Source organism: Folsomia candida, unplaced genomic scaffold (assembly GCF_002217175.1).
Source record: "Folsomia candida strain VU population unplaced genomic scaffold, ASM221717v1 Fcan01_Sc004, whole genome shotgun sequence".
Taxonomy (NCBI): Eukaryota; Metazoa; Arthropoda; class Collembola; order Entomobryomorpha; family Isotomidae; genus Folsomia; species Folsomia candida.
In genome coordinates this window covers 11,543,846-11,561,879 of record NW_019091196.1, presented here as the reverse complement: position 1 = coordinate 11,561,879, position 18,034 = coordinate 11,543,846, and the positions used below count along the sequence as shown (strand labels likewise).

Sequence of the window (18,034 nt, the reverse complement as noted above, 5' to 3'; positions counted from 1 at the left end):
TTCAAATAGCGCTGAATCACTACTTTCTGAAGGGATCTGCGGAGAAAGTTTGCGAAAAATTTAATGTATTCCATCCGGAGAAATACATAAAATCTGCAAAGGAATGCCGCTTCTCTCTTTTTTTGCGAAAATCAATAGCCTTCTTGTAGTCGGTCTCTGCCTACTTTTACTTTTACTGCTTTCCCCGTCCCTACTTTCACCACTTTCACTCCAGCCTCCGCGTAAGAATAGAATGGAATAAATCCTTAGGGCAGAGATCCAATCCTTCATTGCACGGACGGATGCGGAGCTGGCTGACATTCGATGTGTGTAAAGGACGCAAATGCAAGGACAGCGCAGTTTCCCAGGAAGGAATACACTTTCACCTCACAAATTGAAACAAATCACGGTTCTGGAACATATCAAAACATTCTCTCATCGTGTAAACACGCATCTTTCGCCCCGGACAAATACGCAGTTTCGCAACCGTCTAATTTGGAAGATCTTTCCTAAATACAAGTTGTTCCGTGTCCAATCCAGATTTTTAAAGGCAGCATGCAAATTATATCATAAGTATGGAGTTGTCAACGTGTAGTCTTTGCTCTGCATACACATTTTTAATTATTGTCCTTGTGTCAGCATGGACAACTTCCGCTTTGGCAGCAGGTGAAAGTTATTTTTGGAAATGCGATATGTGCATATACATTTTGAGCTAAAATGATATTATTGTTCTTCTAATGAAATAGGACAAAGCGTTCTTCAAGCATCATCAAAATCGTCGTTTCCGATCAAAGGGAATGCAGTTTTTCTTCGACGGGATACAAGAAAATCAGTCGTTGCTTGTCCAGTTCGAGAGTTAGAATTTGAGTCGGATTGTCCAAAGAATTGCACGTTGAATTCGCACTGTTCCGAAAAGGATGAGGAACAGTGCCTGTGTTTTGGAGAGTGCGGAATGTCATGCATCAACAAGCAAAAGGGTGGGTTATAGAATTATAGTTAAAAGAAGAAGAGTTAATTGTTCAGTAATATTTAAGACATGATTAATTATTCCAGCTTATTGCAACCATCCTGGTTTACTGGAAAATGGAAAAGTGGTGTACGTCGGTCCTACAGGACTGTACGAGCTCCGTTTCTTGAAACAGAAAGTTCCTATGAAAGGACATGTCTTGTACGAATGTAATTCTGGATTCTCACTCGTTGAAGGTCCTCCTGGAAAAACTTGTGAAGATGGAAGCTGGAAACCAACCAGCGTCCCAAAGTATGTACAACATACCTCTCATTAAAAAAATATGATTATGGTAATGAATAAAATTTCGAAATGTAGATGCGTTGCAACCGACAGCCCTGGCTTCCATTGGTTTCGATCTGGAAGGATTAAACGAAGAGCAATTAAAACTGGAGGTAAATAACATGCTATTTTTTAAACAAATTTCTGATTAAATTTAATGTCTTTCAAAATTTTAGGAAGTAGCAGCATCGTACGAAGTAAAACTGGTCCAGGAGGAGGATCTGGAGGTCTTGGGACACGAAGAACTAAAAAGAAGGGTCACCGTTTTGGGGAAGAAGATGATTTTGAAATAAGTAAAAAAAAAACAGACACAAACTTTAATATTAACACGAAGAGTAATTGATAAGCCTTGTTTTAATAAATATTCCAGCTCCCATCATCTGCCCAAGTAAGTCGTTATGCTAAATATTAAGAGATTTGCTACGTACTATTTAATTACATTTTATCAGATTTGGACCATGATCCGTTCATCCAAACGGAAGTTATTCAGGCTGGCGATGAGCAAAATGAAACATTTTCTGCGGGTGCAATAGTGAAAGTCAGTTGCAAACCTGGATTTGGAGTGAACCTACCAAATGAAGTAAGATTTATTAATTGAATGGCAAAATCAGAGTGGGCAATAAAAATTAAAAAAATAATTTTCAGACTGTACGATGCGACAAAGGGAAATGGAGACCAAAAATTCCACAATGTTCTGCTTGTAAGAATTAATTTAAAGATTAATTTGGTTAGAGTTTAATTTTGACGTGAAATTAACATCTCAGTACCATGTCGTACACCATATATCGTGCACGCCGTCTTTTACGAAGGGATCAAGCCACTTTATTTCCAGGAATTGAAGAAACACAAAACCATGTAAGGATCCTGCAATTATTTATCGCTTGCATCCATCCAATACATTTTAAATTACTGATCAATCACCCATAAAATTATGAACCAGGGCGGAAGTGAAATGTTTGAAAGGATACAAATTAAGGGGTCCAGCTAAACTTCATTGTTGGTACGGTCAAATACTGCTAAAAGTATTTCGACAATTCGCCAATTTTCATCTTATATATTTTTCTAGGTTTGGAGAGTGGGATTTTCCTGGTGAATCACCCGAATGCGTGGCTGGTAATTACAGTTGAGCATTTGGTCTGAAACATGGTTTTATGAAGTATTATGCATATCATGTTGCAGCTCCTTGTAAATTACCGAGTATTGAAAATGGGAATTACCTTAATGCTTATGAACCTGGAAAACATGTGCAACATGGGATGGACGTAAGTTCACTGAAAAAAATGGACTAAATGAATCAGTCATCAAGTGATTTTTCTGCCCTCGTCCAGGTTGACTACGTCTGCAGTGGATCATACCGAAAGATAATTCCAGGACCTGTGCGTTGCGAACTGGGCGAATGGAAGCCGAGCAGCCCGTACTGCGTGCACCCTTCCATTGGGGACCACGACGGGAAGAAAGGAGGAGGGCGGAAAGGCCAAGGAGTTCTGCAAGCCGTACTTAAACGGTCATGTGGGTCACCTCCCCATCAAAATGGGTCATACACGTAATAGCAGAAAATCCTTGTCTCGTCTTATCTTTCTTCATGACTAATTATTGTCTTATCATGATTAGTTACGTCAATGGACTCCCCTTAGACTGGGATGTGCAGTTTAGGTTGGTTATTAAAACCATAAATTGATCATGAACACCAAACTTATGGCAATGTTGGTCTTGTTTGTTCTTCCAAGTAGCTTTCCAGACGCAACAGAAGTCCTGTACCGATGCTCTACTTTGAAAGTTAAATCCAAAAACCGATGGAAACTAACTTGTGAAGATGGGTCGTGGATCGGGAGTACAAATTTGACTTGCGGTATTTATCTACATAAGGCTATGGATGGGGATGTATTGTAAATATGTAAAAAGGTTTATAAAATCCTGTACATTTCTCATCAGATGGTGATGCTCCTATCGATAAGTGGATGAGTTTGCCAATAATGAGCATGGTCAATGGATCGTGCCATTATAAGCGGACGGATAAGCATGTCGTGACCTTTTATGATGATCAAATGATAATTGACGATAACAAAGAGTATCCACATGGGACGATTGTGGTAAGAATTTTAAAAAGTTTCATATGTTCTGCTAGCCACTTTTCAATTAAATGAGAAAATTCGCTCTTATAGACGTCTAGATGTGTGGATATTGGGAAATTTCGACTAGAAGGGGCAGTTCGTCGTAAATGTTTGAGTGGACAATGGATGGGCATAACTCCGAGATGTGAAGGACTTTCTCAATATCAGGATTATTCATGTAATTCGTAAATTCTTATGCATGAACTAAAATTCAAAGTAGAAAGTAACGCTTGCTTATTATAAATTGTGACATTTACAATTTATATAGTGGATAAAGCTCCAACCATTCTATTTCGCTACTCAGGAGGTTAGATTTATTGAAAATATTTACATGATAAACTGGTATGAATAATTCAAAATACAATTATATTTTTTTCGCAGGATCAATTGTTCAGAGCACCGATGGGAATTTGGTATTATGAAATTTGCCACATAGTAAATGGGCGTGTGAGTTATGAAAATACAGCATCATTTACGTTATTGTTTAGATTGTATATCCTGGCACGACCTTGCACATGGAGTGCTTGTGGATACGAAAATTTGGGTTAGATCTTGTTAATCTTAATCATAATTAATAATATTACTTAATCTATCTTAATTTAGGAAGCCGACGTGGTCAACGTCCATTGCAAACAAGTATTTATTAACAGTATTTAACTAACACTATTTAAAAACAGTATGGAGATAAGATGACATGAATAAACCGTGTTACAGAACTTACGTTGAGGGATGGGCTGGCGATTCCACACGAGACAGTCAATTAGAGTATAGACTAACCATTGACAATGCGCAAAAACGGTACTCACGTATTACAATAATGTTTTGCTGGATAATCTCACTCAATTATTTAACTTTTCTAGAGATGAGGGGCGTTATTCATGTAAGTTTGTACAATTTCGATGAAGTATTCGCTAGTGCTTCATATAAACAATTATTTCTAGGCAAAACCCCTGCCCGACACACGCACGAAATCAATGTAATAGTGAAAGGTACTGCCAAGTGAAAATATTATAACCATTATTTTATAAAACTCTTTATTTTTGGTACGTGCAGAGGCATCATGTCCACCTTTGCCTGACCACTCAGACCTGATTTACTCCACGAATGATACCATCCTTGGCACCAGGGTCACTTTTACCTGCAGAAAGAACAATTCTTTAGTTGGTGCGGATGAGATATTCTGCACTGCAGCAGGAAAATGGAGTGTTGCCCTCCCAAGATGCGAAAGTAAGTGATGCGAAGATAATAATTGTATAAATTAAATTATGGTATTTTTTCTTAAATGATTTCAGATATTGAATGCTTCGACATTTCCCTCGTTCCTGCCATGGCGCCCCTTGCCGTCAGCTACTTGACCAAAAATGGAACTCTGACAAGGAATCAGACCGCACCTCCGAAAGTTACACTTCTTGGCACTCACATGCGTAAGATAACAATTTTTCAAATTATGCATCACTTCTTATGACAATATGCAATGTCCTAAATACGCAGAATAATCTGAGTGTTATGAAATATTAATTACAGAAAAAATTTACGTCGGAGCGAAGGCAGCTTTCTCCTGTGATCAGGGGTACCATATTTCATTAATAATTTGAAAATATTACTCTCTTTAATTACTCATATGCATAAATTCTTCAAGATACATGATTGAAGGGTCTGCAGAAGCTATTTGTCAGGCCAATGGCGAATGGTCGGCTTCAATGCCACTTTGCAAAGGTAGTACATTTTATTGCATGTAAAAATGCTAAATTTTTTTACAATTTTTGCATTTTTTAGAAGTGGAATGCCAACATCCACCCGTGCCAGAAAATGGCATGCTCGTGGGGCAGATTCCAGAGAAATTCAAAGCTGGCGATTTTGCAAATTTTGAATGCAAACAAGGCTTTATGATGGAAGGACAACCAATGCTGGCTTGCCAGGATAATGGGAAGTGGTCAAAGGCCAATGGAATTAAATGTTCGACAACTCAATGTTTAAGATTTTCAGGGCGTATATAAGCGCATTTTAATTTAATGTGCATATATTTATTTCCAGGCAAAATTGGCTGTCCTTATCCCGGAACAATTATTCTCGGCAGTTTATCGCCGTCTTCTCAGGTTAATTTTGTATGTTTGGGTGACTACATTTCTGTCTATGGCGTCATGTTTTACACTGTTTGTCATATTTTCAGATCAAGTTTTACTACGACGTTGGAGAGACGGTAGAGTTCGAATGTCAGAGTGGATATGAGCTCCAAGGGTCAAAAATGCTAGTTTGTCACAAATCTGGCAAGTGGACTTCACAGGTTCCCACATGCTTGCCATCCACCAATTTTGACCACGTTTCAAATCGAATGTTTCTTGTTCAGCAGTCGCAACAAGCAAGTGTAAACTAAAATTCTCAATGCAGACATTTTATCCTGCTTCATCGAATTTACATATTTTAAAATTCGTGAATATAATATAATTGATGGAAAATTTAATCACTACTAACGATATCTATATAATTTTGTTATTTACATTTCTTCATTTTTGTAGTAATTGCTATATGCTGGAGCAAAAATGCTCGTTGAGTCAGTCAGCATAATGCATATAATAAAATTAACCAATCAATCTGAAATCAACGGTGTTTATTGAATTTTTAACTCCATACATACGGTTACTGCAGGACTGCTACAACAAAATCTACATTTTCACTGAAGAATTTTACGAAACAAACACTTCCATTTCCAGAGAATTATTGCTTTTAGAATTCAATCTTAACTAAATAAGATCAAACTTGACTAAATCAAAATTCCTGAAAATTGTCAAGTTTCAAGGGCTAATATATCCTTAAAGTTGAACCTAAAAATGCGAAGGAAATGTGCACTATATGCACTTTGAAGTACATCCATGGGACTAACTTATATCATGACCTTGGTCGAATCTGATGGGGTGTTTTTGTAAATTGAGTAAAATAATTATATAAAGTAAAGTATGTGAAGCCTCCATTTGTTACTAGTACATTTATTACTTACTCATTACAAGTTTATTAAGGAACACGTTTTACAAACAGTACACACATACATACACCATCAAGATTATGCATAAATTCACTAGTAATTTTAAAGCTGTAGTTTTCAGGTCACTTTCCTATCATCTGAACATTGATCCAACCTTGACTTTCTCCTCTATTTCGAATTTGTACAACAATAAAAACGACGGACGATACGACATCATCATGCAAAAAATGGCAAGTGCAAAACAACATCCTATAAATCTAGACAAAATTCCCTTCTGGTTCGATTTTCATAATAATAAAACATTCTTCATGGCAAGTAATAATCAAGTCGGTAATACTCATATTTTTGAAATCTTTGGATTGCTCAGTATCCCGTTAAAAACAGTCAGCTTACACAGTAATGTAAGATTTTGTTACTCTCTTTTTGAGTCTTTTTTTAAATGATCGTACAAACGCCAGAGTCAGACTTGTTTGGTTTGACCACAACACGCACAAATTTACTAGTAGGATAAATAAATTCGAAATATACATTTTTGATTCACATTTAAATGTACAATTTTCCTGAATTTTGTAATCCATCCTCAATACAAAACTGGTTCAGTCTTACGAGAAAGGTGAAACAAAAAACTCAAGAATGAATTAGTGCATCTAGGACGATCTATTATTATTGCATCCTTAGTCCTGGTCAAGGTTGTTTTCGTCTCGTGCGTGCGTTGTTCTTAAGTAATTTAAATCTCTGCAAGCTGCTGCTCTAAATATTGTGGGTTTTCACGACCTTCGTAACTGTGGATTATTTAGTTCTTCTTTTTCTACGATGTTCATTGTTATCGTCGTGTCACATAAAATCACTCCAAACTCCACTACTTTGCCTTCTCATTAAATCTTCTTTATCCAAATCCACGACATTAATGTCACTGTTAACAGTCATGTCCATGGACTCGAGCGTTTCCACAACTCCGGAGTCTGTAGATCCTTTTCGTTCCTCTTTGTCGCTTGGTTCTGACAAGTGAACACCAAAATTCCCAAGTGAAGGCAAGGGTGTCGTGGAGGAAGATCCTTCGTTAGGAACAAGGCTGTTATTTCGTTTCCAACTTTCTGTGCGTCCCACTTCCGCAGAAATCACGAGGAACAGTTCCTTATTAAATGTATATAAATATATTGTTTAGAACTGTTTTAATAGTAAATAAACGATTACGATTTGCACCTTTTCTGGGGATTTTAACTCGTCTCGAAAATATTCGATGAGCTTTGCATCTGTTCCGATTGCTTCCGGGTTGTCAAATTTCGAATCCAAATTATAATATTGATGTCGACCAGCTTCTTTTTCTGTGGGGGAGGGAATATTTCTGATTGCGACCCAGTGCTTGCGTTTAATAGGAAGGGCCAGCCAACCTTTAAAAAAATATAATATTTCGTTATTTGTCATTTAATACACTTTATACCTTTAATAAATTTAATTCCGTACCCAATTTGCAATCGCTGGGGACATTAACTGCAAACATAATAAAATTGCAATTAAACGGACAACTTACTATAAAAAAAACTACTATACAAAAATAATTATGGGCAATAATTCTGTTACATACGTATAAATCCAAATACATGGGCAAAGTTCAGGTCTGATGGATCTCTGCAATATAGAAACTAGAGTTACATCTTTGTTCATTGCATATAAAAGTCATCACTTAATAAATGATATTTATTAACAATTTAACTAATTTTATAATTACTTTCTTTTGTCGAACCAGACAGCTTCATAATTTTTTAGTTGCAGGGCGGACATGATCACGTTAATGTCATAATTCCCGAGGCCTAGTACCGATTTATGAGGATTCACCTATGGAATTATCAAAATTTATAACATTATTTAAACTACATAATTATGTAAATTATTTATTTAACAAAACACGTTTTTGATTCACCCATGAATTAGGGGCGAGATTATGTGATATCAAGTCCAAGTCCTATGAAAGTTTGAAAAAAAATTGATTTGGAGAAATTCATTAATTCATTTCAAGTTTCAGCAATATTACCTCTTGTTTGAAAGCCTTCCCATCTTGGAACAGATTATTAAGGGCGTGTAGAGCACATAAGGATTTTACCTGGATTTAAATACGTATTTATATTTTCAAACAAATTATTTAACAACAATGGTTTCAAATTGAAACTTTCAATGCGTTAATTACCTGTTTTTCGTGATAAATCCCGTGTCTCATTTTTTACAGAGGTCAAAGTTGTAAATCGTTATTTATTACTAATTTTAACACTATAGTTAACTTTATTTAGTTAAATTTGAGCTTACTGTCACTGAGTTTGTTATTAAATTCACATACTTTAGTGCATAGAATTTGTTGCATATTTATGTTGATGTCATTTGTTAATACTCTGAATGTAAACCGAATCTATCCCATTTTCTCATACTAAAATTGAACTAAACTCTTGGAATTAAGATATTTTTGACAAAACTAACTGTTTGTCAGTGAAAATATTTTGCCAAGGTTTGCTAAAAACATAAAAATCCTGTTGTAAACTTAGGAATTGATATTAAAAATTTTCAAAAATGTCAAAAACTGAATAACTGTTCCATATTTTACCTCTTTTTTTTTATAACAATGCTAGGAATAAATTTGGAATTTTGGAATTTAACGTTATTTCTTATTTATTTGGAGTGTTTTGCGAATTTCTACATGTTATTGGTGGATACTGCCATTTATAGTTCCCGGACGGGTTTTCCCTTCTAAAAATCCATAACATATCACAACAACACAAATATAACCGAGGACCAGGCAGTAGTAGAGTTTTATAGCAGTGTGTTTGTTATATCATCAAATATCATGTGCAAAAAACTCGTCTTTTTTTAGTATATTGACCATCAGACTTGTTTACTTTGTGTCTTTTATTCCTCTCACCAGATAAATATTAATGGTATAAAATAAGCTGCAGGCTTCAAAATACTGGTTGTGTAGCGTAGTGCTAGTTTTTAGCAGTGTATAAATTACTGTATAATTACTACTGCTATTAGTATGTTCATGCCCTGACTTAATTTGGATGGACAAGAAAAGGTGTTAAAAGTTGAGAAAACAAATAAATTATTTGCCAGTAAATAAGTTCTATAGGCGGATCTGGTCAGATTGAAATTCCGTGAGATACTGTGCGATGATGTTGGTACTGAAGAAGAGGTAGGTGAAAGTTGTACGTTATCTTTTATGATGATGTTATTACGATGATGACAAGAATGCATAATGATTGATGATGGTAAAAAATGTTGTCGATGGATTCGTAAAATTCAATAGACAATTAGAGGCATAAAAACCCTTTTGTTTTATTGCGTAATTGAGAATGGAATTATCTCAAATCATTTTGTAGTCGGCTTTTGCTTTAATATTTTTCAACGATATATTTCTACATTTTTGATATATGCCGACGCTTGTATGTAACGGGCCGAGTGGTGGTTCTAATTTAAAGCTCACCCTTAATGACGCTAAATGGTTCTAAATGACTTGATGCCTACGCAATTTTTTACCGTGAGCAAAATGTGCGAAGCCGCATTGGCATTATAACGGTGTGATGAGCGAGATTTTTAGTTTAGTTAGCTGCACATGCATAAAGTGTGAGGGCGATGAATCAACATGAGATGTTTTAGCAAAGAAATGATAAAAAGAATGGTTGAACACTGACTTGACTGCAATGTCTGAGTCAGGCAGATTACAGAGATATCTTCTGTAATGGAACAACTCCAATTCAATCGGATTCAAGGCTACCAGAACTCTTTTCTACTTTTATACTGACTGACACTAAACTATACTGTCCTAAAAATAATAGATTTCCTCTAGTTTCTTCTTATAGTTGGTTAGTAGTCTTAGTAGTACTGCAATAAGACGTTTATTAAGCATTTTTGGTAGGATGGTGTTAAGAAGAGAGCTAGAAAGAGAGACACCACTTCTTGTTCGTAAGTATTTATTTTATAAGGAGTAATGAGACTACATTGGCTTTAATAATATATTGTCATAATAATAATTGTAACAATGAAGTAAATTGCATTATTATGACATTGACAACCAATTGAACGACGAATTCATTAGTTTTGGTATGCACGCTGAGCGTTGCGTGGGTCTCTCTTCTTGGAGAAGTGGTTCTCCTTTACTTTATGAGATACGTTACGTAAATGAAGGAACGAATAAGGTTTGTTTGTTCACTTCGTATTTGGCTTTACAACCCTTTTAACTCTTCAATTTGATAATGGGGACGATTTTTTGGTATATACGACTGATTGAGAAATTGCGTTGGAGAATTCAAGTGTGTAAACTATTCCTGGTTTATTTCGTAGTAAAGCTTTTTAATTCGTGAAAGAACGTCGAAATCATTTAACATGAAATGATTCTTTGATTATTTCATAAAAGAAATTAATATAATAAAATTCAATATTTTTTAAGGTGGTGAAAGTCATTGGTGAAAGTTGATCAAGGAGAGATTTTGAAGACTGTGGGGAAAATAAATGCTTGGATTATTCATCAACAATTATTAAATTCAATACTTGAGGAACATTTGGGTAATTTGTAAATTAATGTGCAAAGTATAATTACTCACTAACTTTATTTTATTGACTTTTGGCATTTTAGGACGCTGTAAAGCAACCAGAGCTGCTGGACGCAAACTTAGCAGTAGAACCACGATGGATGACACAACCGGAGTTTACAATTCGACTACGATAAGTTATGAGAACCCGGGTGGGGTGTCAATGGGCGGGGGAGGAGGTGGTCAAAGAAGAGCTTGGAATTTGTCTGAAATAGTGAACCCCCCGGTGGCAAGGTCGCGATGGTTTCATTGGATTCTTCTCATGGGAGGCTCTATCGTATTGGGGCTGGGACTAATTGTTGTCGTTATCGGGATCTACAATCAACATTACTATGACCCTGAATCTCATAATGTGAAGATGGGAGATGGTAAGTGATAATTACCTTCTTTAAAAAATAAATTTCGTATTTTAAAAGTCATCTAATGAGCATAATTTTTAGACGAGTCCCCTCCATCTCATTGGATCATAACCCTTGTTGGGTTTGCACTAGCTATCTTTGGTATTATTTTATTAGTCCTTTACTGCAGAATGATTAACACAGACAGGCTGCTTTGTAACCCACTGTCTCGAACGAGAAGTGCACTTCGTAAAGTTGTTACGAAACCGAGATACAATCCTGGACGCCAGGTAATTCAGTAGTTGTGGGACAGTCAAAAGATTTACTATTATCTTATAACATTTTGTACAATTAGGTAATTCTAGTTGGTATTGCTAATTTTGGTTTGGAATTTTTTCTTAGAACTCACGAGGAGCGAATTTGCTTTCAAACGAAGGTAACACAATCAACCCGATGCTTACCCAGTATAATCCTGTCCCCGACATTGGATTTCGTCATGCCAATGGAGAAGTCACATCTGAAGAGAAAGCAAATCTTATGGCCAATGAGATGAAAGAAGGGTAACATTTTTCATCACAATCTACTAACATTGCATGCAGTTTGTTGTTTCATCGAGTGGTGTGAAACTTATTTTGTGTGTTTCTTATTGTACTAAAATATAGAATTGATGACATTCCTACTTCTTCATGTGAAGCACTGCTTCGTCACTGTGAATCCAATGGGACAACAAATTCATCGAAAGATCCTCGGATTGTGCTCCATCCTTTCGCCAAATCATAAACCTAACACCTTCTTTCGATATTATTACTATTTCTGATCTTGCTGTGCTAGTATTTCTTGTATTTATTTTACTTTCATGTATCTCAATCGCATCACTCGCAACAAGAGTTGTATGTGTTCTATTTAATCTCTCTGTCGTTATTAAAGTTAATTAATATTGTGGGTGTGCGCTTGCAGCTAGTTTTACGGTAATAATAATAATCATTCTTTGAGCACGCTTTAAAATAATTATAATTTCTAAAATTAAGTTATAATTTATTTTCGATACAGATTAAGAAATCTCCGTGCCCTGCGAGCCAGCTTGTCCCCACAAAAATCCCTTGAAAATGATGAGCCAGTAGTAGTACGCCATGTCTCAAAGTCAAAAAGTCCTCCACCACCACGACTTTCACCAATACGTCATTCTCCGCCACCACCCACACACCCACCTCTACGCCCCCCACGACATAAATTTTCTTCCCTTCGTCGCGACCTTGATCCATACCCAACAGCGTTTGCTGGTCATTATAAACCACGACATTTTGCTGGACATGGATATGGAACAAAATTCCCTTCTGCACTTTCTTCCACGTCCAACATGCAAAATAAAGCTCCGTTGGCATCTCTTGATGATATTACCCCCTCACTCCGGTCTTCTTTTGCAAGTGTGATGATGTGGGTTGAGACAAAAACTTGTTGCAATCGAAATATGCATAACAATTTTCATGTTTCCTTCCAGGTACCCTCCGTCCGATTGGGGGAATGATAGTGATGAATCCTTCGATTCTACCATAATGGTCAACTTCTGTTCAAGTCCAACCGGTATTAACAATGAAGGCAAAGAAGGCGGAGAAGATAAAAACAAAGATGGCAACGAGGAATTTGTCATTCCTGACTCGCAGTTCGACACCAAGTTTGACGATTTTAGAATCTCTCCAACAAGAAAAGTTAGAAAAGGTTCGCTATCTTCGGTGCAGTCTGCGTTTTCATAACTTTCATAACTTTCCACAGCTACCACCAATTCACAAAACTTCATACACAATATATCCATATTTATCCATCCCATTTTAACCAACATGATATTTTTAATTGTATTTAATTGTTCCTCTATTCATGATCCATGACATTTTATAATACTGTTCGTGTTCCCCAATCATTGCATGAAATTTCTCAAGAGTGTTGTTCTTTTTATTGTTTCAATTACTCTAATGCGTGTGTGTGTGGGGATTTGTAGAGATGTCAAAAAAATTTCCAAGTGCTAGGTCAAGGACTGTTATTGATGCTGTTTTATGCTACTAGTGATTAGTATTTGCTGGTTGTGGTCGGTTGGTGAATCATTTATTCTAGTTGTTATATATATATATTGTTGTACAATGATGATTAATTAATTAAGTCAAGTACAAATGTTGTTATCGAAGGTTATCTACCTAGTCATGTCTATCACTGTGTAAGATCTGTCCAAAAACTTTTAAACCATGCTGGTGTTAAATACTTGAGGTTGTTCATTCATGCATTTCTTTGGTTGTGAAGCCAGAAACACGCATAAACTAAAGTAGCAATGTATGTAGTAAATGAACGAATTTGCTCTTACTGTAAACGTTTAAATAATATAAATTATTATTAAATTGTGACAATAAAATGAAATCAGATCAGTGTACATATTTTTGTTTTTCATCCGAGAGTGTAAAACACTCAACATTTATTGAAAATTTGGAACTAAGACTAACCCAATAATAAGCATCACTGGAATAGTTACGGCTAGCTAAGCTGAACCATCATAAGCATCAAGTTACATAATAGGAATGTATTGTTGTTTTCGCTCTCTATCGCAGGTTTAAGTTTGCAGTAGTAAGTTTTTGTTGCTGAGATTCACTACAGATCTAGCAATTGTTTTTCATTTTTTGGAATTGGCAGCTTTAATTAACTCGTTCGTGCTTACACTATGAAAAAGGTAATTGAAATCGTTATAAAGTTTTATGTAGTGCAGAATATCATAAATATTAAACGACTCGTTACGTTGCAAATACTCGAAACTGGAATTTATATATTGGAATAGTTCAGGTTGATTAATGGAATAAACCAAACTTTACATAATTAATAATTTCACTCCTCATTCTCTTTCCCCGTAGCAATAATATATGTGAATTTAACAGCTTAGAAGCATTTTCGGTGGACAATGGATGGACCAGATTCATCGTACTCTTGTTTAGAAATCCACATTTGTTGGAAGGTTGACAACGAAGCCAAGATAGATCCTCCGATCCAGACAGAGTATTTACGCTCTGGTGGGGCAATGATCTTGATCTTCATCGTTGATGGTGCCTGTTAATTTCGTGATTAATTTTGTTGATTAGCCATGTTTATAGTTATGTTGTTTCATGTTTTTTTTAAAGCGAATTATTGAAAGTTTTACAAGTTCGTACCAAAGCAGTAATTTCCTTTTGCATACGGTCTGCAATTCCTGGGTACATTGTGGTACCTCCAGATAAGACCGTGTTGGCGTACAGATCCTAATTACAAACATAACGTTGATCAGTGTTTCTTCGTGACTAATACGCATGTTGCAAAAAATTCACCAGATATAGAATCTAGCTCACCTTTCTGATGTCAACGTCGCATTTCATGATGGAATTGTAAGTGGTCTCGTGGATTCCGCAAGATTCCATTCCCAAGAAGGAAGGTTGGAAGAGAGCTTCTGGGCAACGGAATCGCTCATTTCCAATCGTGATGACTTGACCGTCCGGAAGTTCATAGGACTTTTCGAGCGAGGATGAGCTCGCAGCGGTGGCCATTTCTTGTTCAAAGTCAAGTGCGACATAGCACAACTTCTCCTTGATATCTCGCACGATTTCACGTTCGGCCGTCGTGGTGAAAGAGTATCCACGCTCAGTGAGAATTTTCATCAAGTAATCGGTCAAGTCTCGGCCTGTTGAAACAAAACATGACAAATGGTGAACATGAAACGGCCATCACGAAATAAACAAGGCATATTTATACCATAGTACACTTACCGGCCAAGTCCAAACGAAGGATGGCATGAGGGAGAGCGTAACCTTCGTAAATTGGCACGGTGTGGGAAACACCATCTCCAGAATCAAGCACGATACCAGTAGTACGACCAGAAGCGTATAGGGAAAGTACGGCTTGGATGGCGACGTACATTGCAGGGCTATTTTAACGAGGTTAAAACAAGGTTAAAAAGTGGGAATACTTATTCGAAATATGAATAAAAACTCACCAATTGAACGTTTCGAACATAATTTGCGTCATCTTTTCCCTGTTAGCCTTGGGGTTCAATGGGGCTTCGGTGAGGAGCTATATGGGAACAGGAAACACAAGTTTGCTTACGTGTTTTTGCATTTCCAAGTCATTTACATACGCACTACTTAATAATGATGATGAAATTACCACTGGGTGTTCCTCTGGAGCAACTCGGAGCTCATTGTAGAAAGTGTGATGCCAGATTTTCTCCATATCATCCCAGTTGGTGACAATGCCGTGTTCAATTGGGTACTTCAAAGTCAGGATTCCTCTCTTTGATTGAGCTTCATCTCCGACGTACGAGTCCTTCTGACCCATGCCCACCATAACTCCCTACAAGAAATGTCATAAAACATTTAGTAATTTTTCTTGTCAATTGTTTTTAAGAAAAACACACCTGGTGACGGGGTCGTCCAACGATTGAAGGAAACACAGCCCTTGGAGCGTCATCCCCAGCAAATCCAGCCTTGCACATACCGGAACCATTGTCCACGACCAACGCTGCAACTTCGTCGTCACACATTTTTAATCAGGTCTGGAAAAAGACAATAAAATTAATATATATGTCCTATAATCTTATAGATATACCATACACCAATTTTCAAGGAACCCTGACCCTTCCCATTCGCTCTAATCTTATCAATTTAAACTTATCAGTGGCATGTTTCACGATAATAAATTATCAATACTCATACCCTTTCACCTTTCGTCTACAAAACAAAAGCATGCAAAACACGACTGATTTTTTCCATGCAATTGCAACACAAAAACCCTCGTCAAACCAAATGTTTATATTTTTATTTTGAAGAGTTATGTTTTTCCAAAAATATTTGATAACTTACATAATTTGTAGAGTACGTGAAAAAAATTTAAAGTCGAGAATTAGTCAGAATTGGAGAAGAGACTGAGCAAAAAGATGATGAGCCGGCGAGAGTCGAGTGTCGAATGAGCCAGGATTCATACTTCTTCCACCAAAAACGGTCAACACACGGCAAAGTTCACTTATTTCGGCAGGGGAGGCATCAAAAAAATGGACACCTCACCAATCTCGTCGTCATAGTTGCCCCCTTCATTACTTCATTATCAAAATTTCCACATTTTGCGATTTTTTTGGAAATATTAGCCAGGGCAACTTTCTCCCATAATTTTTCTCCAATTTCTAAAAAAAACTGTGGGACTCGGAGTTTGATTTCTCCGCTAGACTGGAAGGACGGGGAGATCTCCCCCATTTCAAAATAGACTCGACTTTCTTGCAAACTTCCAAATATGGGCACGATATTTCAATCTCAAATCTTATTGGTGGCGAAAAAGGAAAACAAGGTTTCAATGTTTTTCGAATTTTGAGAAAAATTTGAAATTGTGATGCAAGGGGGTGCAATTTTGGGGTTTTGTGAACACTTTTAGAATAACTTATTTCACAAGAAGATGCATTTTTTGTATGACTGGAAAGATGTGATGATGATGATGAATGATGAACAAAGGGAGGCATGCTTAGAATTTTCATGCAAATTGTTCAATTCCCACTGCGGTGTAAAATCATAATAAATCATGACCATTGTTGACCCGGGTAGATTATTAAGTAGTTCCGATTAATATTGCAGTTGTCATAAACGCCCGGGTTAATTGCATTCTTGTCCTGTTGTGGAGTTGAACAACAAGAATTAACTTATTTTAACGGAAGTTTACATAACATATTATTAGAGATCACCTCACGATTGAGGTTGAGAGGGAGTGGTAATTAAACGATGCACGACGACGACGATGATGACGATGATACGGGATGAATCAGTGGATAAAATGGGAGATGAGCTCAATTAAAAGATAAATTAATGTTGCTGTTTAGTTAGCCTTTCGCTCAATTTCGTTCGTTGTAGTAAATATGTGTATGTACATACTTACTACTTCTTTTTTAGTGATGTGTAAGAGGTTACCTCAACTCAACAATCAACATAAACCATCCCCAATTCATTGTTTGGAGTTGGGTTGGGTTTTTTGGCAAAAATGAAAGAAATTTCTATAAACCAGAATTTACTTATTTTGTAAGTGGTAAAGTAAGGTTTCATTTCATTGATAAGAATAAAGTTGTTGAAGCTAGACTTGGTTTTCTAGCCAAAATCTGTATAATATTTGTACATAAGTCGGATTTTATCGAGTTTGAAAAGGTGGATGGATGGTCAAGTCAAGATTTGATTTGCACTTGAAAAGTCATTTCTTTATGCCGAGCTTAACTAATTGGAATGGAACGAAATAGATAATAAACTGATAGTGAAAATAGATACTTGTTGGGATTTTTTTCTGTTTGAGCCAAGATGTCATTATCGTAAATCATCCAAACTTATCTGAAATTTTGGGATGAATGCGTTTCGAGAGTTTCTTCAACTTTGGATTGAAATAACAAAAATAACTCGCCTTATGCAGGCACTTATGATCGGTAAAGATGCATCTAAATAGTTGTGTGCATGCACATATATCTGAAAGCATGAGGACTCCTTTTCATCTTGTGTGCATGGTTTTTGTGCATGCGACCACGCTCTAGTAAACCTATAATTAATTAACTCAATGAATTTGATGCATCGGATTTGTACTCCAATTAGTAAACCGTGATTTCCATTATTACTTTCATTCCACATTTGCATGAATTGCAAATCCCATCGGAAATGTAAATTTATGAAGCTAATTCATTCTGCTCTGCAGAATCATGGAGCAATTCTGTAGAATTGCTATCCTATCAAAACCAGACTGTG

The 18,034-nt window shown here is 36.3% G+C and overlaps 4 protein-coding genes across 9 annotated transcripts; 2 read left to right on the top strand and 2 right to left on the bottom strand.

Moving 5' to 3' along the window:
• The first annotated feature begins 243 nt into the window (after positions 1 to 243).
• On the top strand, positions 244 to 5,976 carry LOC110848492 (sushi, von Willebrand factor type A, EGF and pentraxin domain-containing protein 1). 2 transcript variants are annotated; one of them, XM_022095722.2, is made up of 31 exons: positions 244 to 645; positions 726 to 956; positions 1,033 to 1,237; positions 1,304 to 1,380; positions 1,444 to 1,560; positions 1,638 to 1,655; positions 1,717 to 1,847; positions 1,913 to 1,967; positions 2,032 to 2,122; positions 2,208 to 2,267; positions 2,334 to 2,380; positions 2,447 to 2,529; positions 2,596 to 2,810; positions 2,879 to 2,920; positions 2,998 to 3,116; positions 3,200 to 3,357; positions 3,430 to 3,556; positions 3,647 to 3,685; positions 3,760 to 3,791; positions 3,867 to 3,922; positions 3,982 to 4,014; positions 4,093 to 4,176; positions 4,239 to 4,258; positions 4,320 to 4,367; positions 4,432 to 4,605; positions 4,671 to 4,802; positions 4,903 to 4,948; positions 5,018 to 5,094; positions 5,155 to 5,334; positions 5,413 to 5,474; positions 5,549 to 5,976. In XM_022095722.2, the coding sequence occupies exons 1-31, from the start codon at positions 555 to 557 to the stop codon at positions 5,750 to 5,752; spliced, it is 3,054 nt and encodes a 1,017-aa protein (XP_021951414.1). In that variant the 5' UTR covers positions 244 to 554; the 3' UTR covers positions 5,753 to 5,976. The 2 variants fall into 2 exon arrangements, with proteins under 2 accessions (XP_021951414.1, XP_035707370.1); XM_035851477.1 differs by having other exon boundaries at positions 2,995 to 3,116.
• A 359-nt stretch (positions 5,977 to 6,335) lies between these two features.
• On the bottom strand, positions 6,336 to 9,036 carry LOC110848784 (josephin-1). Its single transcript, XM_022096106.2, has 8 exons — positions 8,544 to 9,036; positions 8,391 to 8,459; positions 8,280 to 8,321; positions 8,088 to 8,194; positions 7,944 to 7,987; positions 7,823 to 7,849; positions 7,562 to 7,749; positions 6,336 to 7,492 (listed from the first exon to the last, which is right to left on the bottom strand). The coding sequence occupies exons 1-8, from the start codon at positions 8,571 to 8,573 to the stop codon at positions 7,193 to 7,195; spliced, it is 807 nt and encodes a 268-aa protein (XP_021951798.1). The 5' UTR covers positions 8,574 to 9,036; the 3' UTR covers positions 6,336 to 7,192.
• A 105-nt stretch (positions 9,037 to 9,141) lies between these two features.
• Positions 9,142 to 13,686, top strand: LOC110848782. Of its 5 annotated transcripts, XR_002547765.2 has the most exons (8): positions 9,142 to 9,536; positions 10,791 to 10,906; positions 10,977 to 11,300; positions 11,373 to 11,560; positions 11,673 to 11,830; positions 11,933 to 12,238; positions 12,321 to 12,704; positions 12,769 to 13,686. XR_002547765.2 is itself a non-coding variant. In XM_022096102.2 (7 exons), the coding sequence occupies exons 3-7, from the start codon at positions 11,030 to 11,032 to the stop codon at positions 13,019 to 13,021; spliced, it is 1,254 nt and encodes a 417-aa protein (XP_021951794.1). In that variant the 5' UTR covers positions 9,146 to 9,536; positions 10,791 to 10,906; positions 10,977 to 11,029; the 3' UTR covers positions 13,022 to 13,686. The 5 variants fall into 5 exon arrangements, 4 of the variants coding, with proteins under 4 accessions (XP_021951794.1, XP_021951796.1, XP_035707371.1 ...); XM_022096102.2 differs by lacking the exon at positions 11,933 to 12,238 and having other exon boundaries at positions 9,146 to 9,536; XM_022096104.2 differs by lacking the exons at positions 9,142 to 9,536; positions 11,933 to 12,238 and adding an exon at positions 10,137 to 10,306.
• Positions 13,687 to 13,690: 4 nt separating this feature from the next.
• LOC110848783 (actin, clone 403) lies at positions 13,691 to 16,291 on the bottom strand. The gene is made up of 8 exons (XM_022096105.2): positions 16,133 to 16,291; positions 15,688 to 15,825; positions 15,438 to 15,623; positions 15,268 to 15,344; positions 15,041 to 15,198; positions 14,627 to 14,955; positions 14,453 to 14,539; positions 13,691 to 14,351 (listed from the first exon to the last, which is right to left on the bottom strand). The coding sequence occupies exons 2-8, from the start codon at positions 15,811 to 15,813 to the stop codon at positions 14,184 to 14,186; spliced, it is 1,131 nt and encodes a 376-aa protein (XP_021951797.1). The 5' UTR covers positions 15,814 to 15,825; positions 16,133 to 16,291; the 3' UTR covers positions 13,691 to 14,183.
• Positions 16,292 to 18,034: the final 1,743 nt, after the last annotated feature.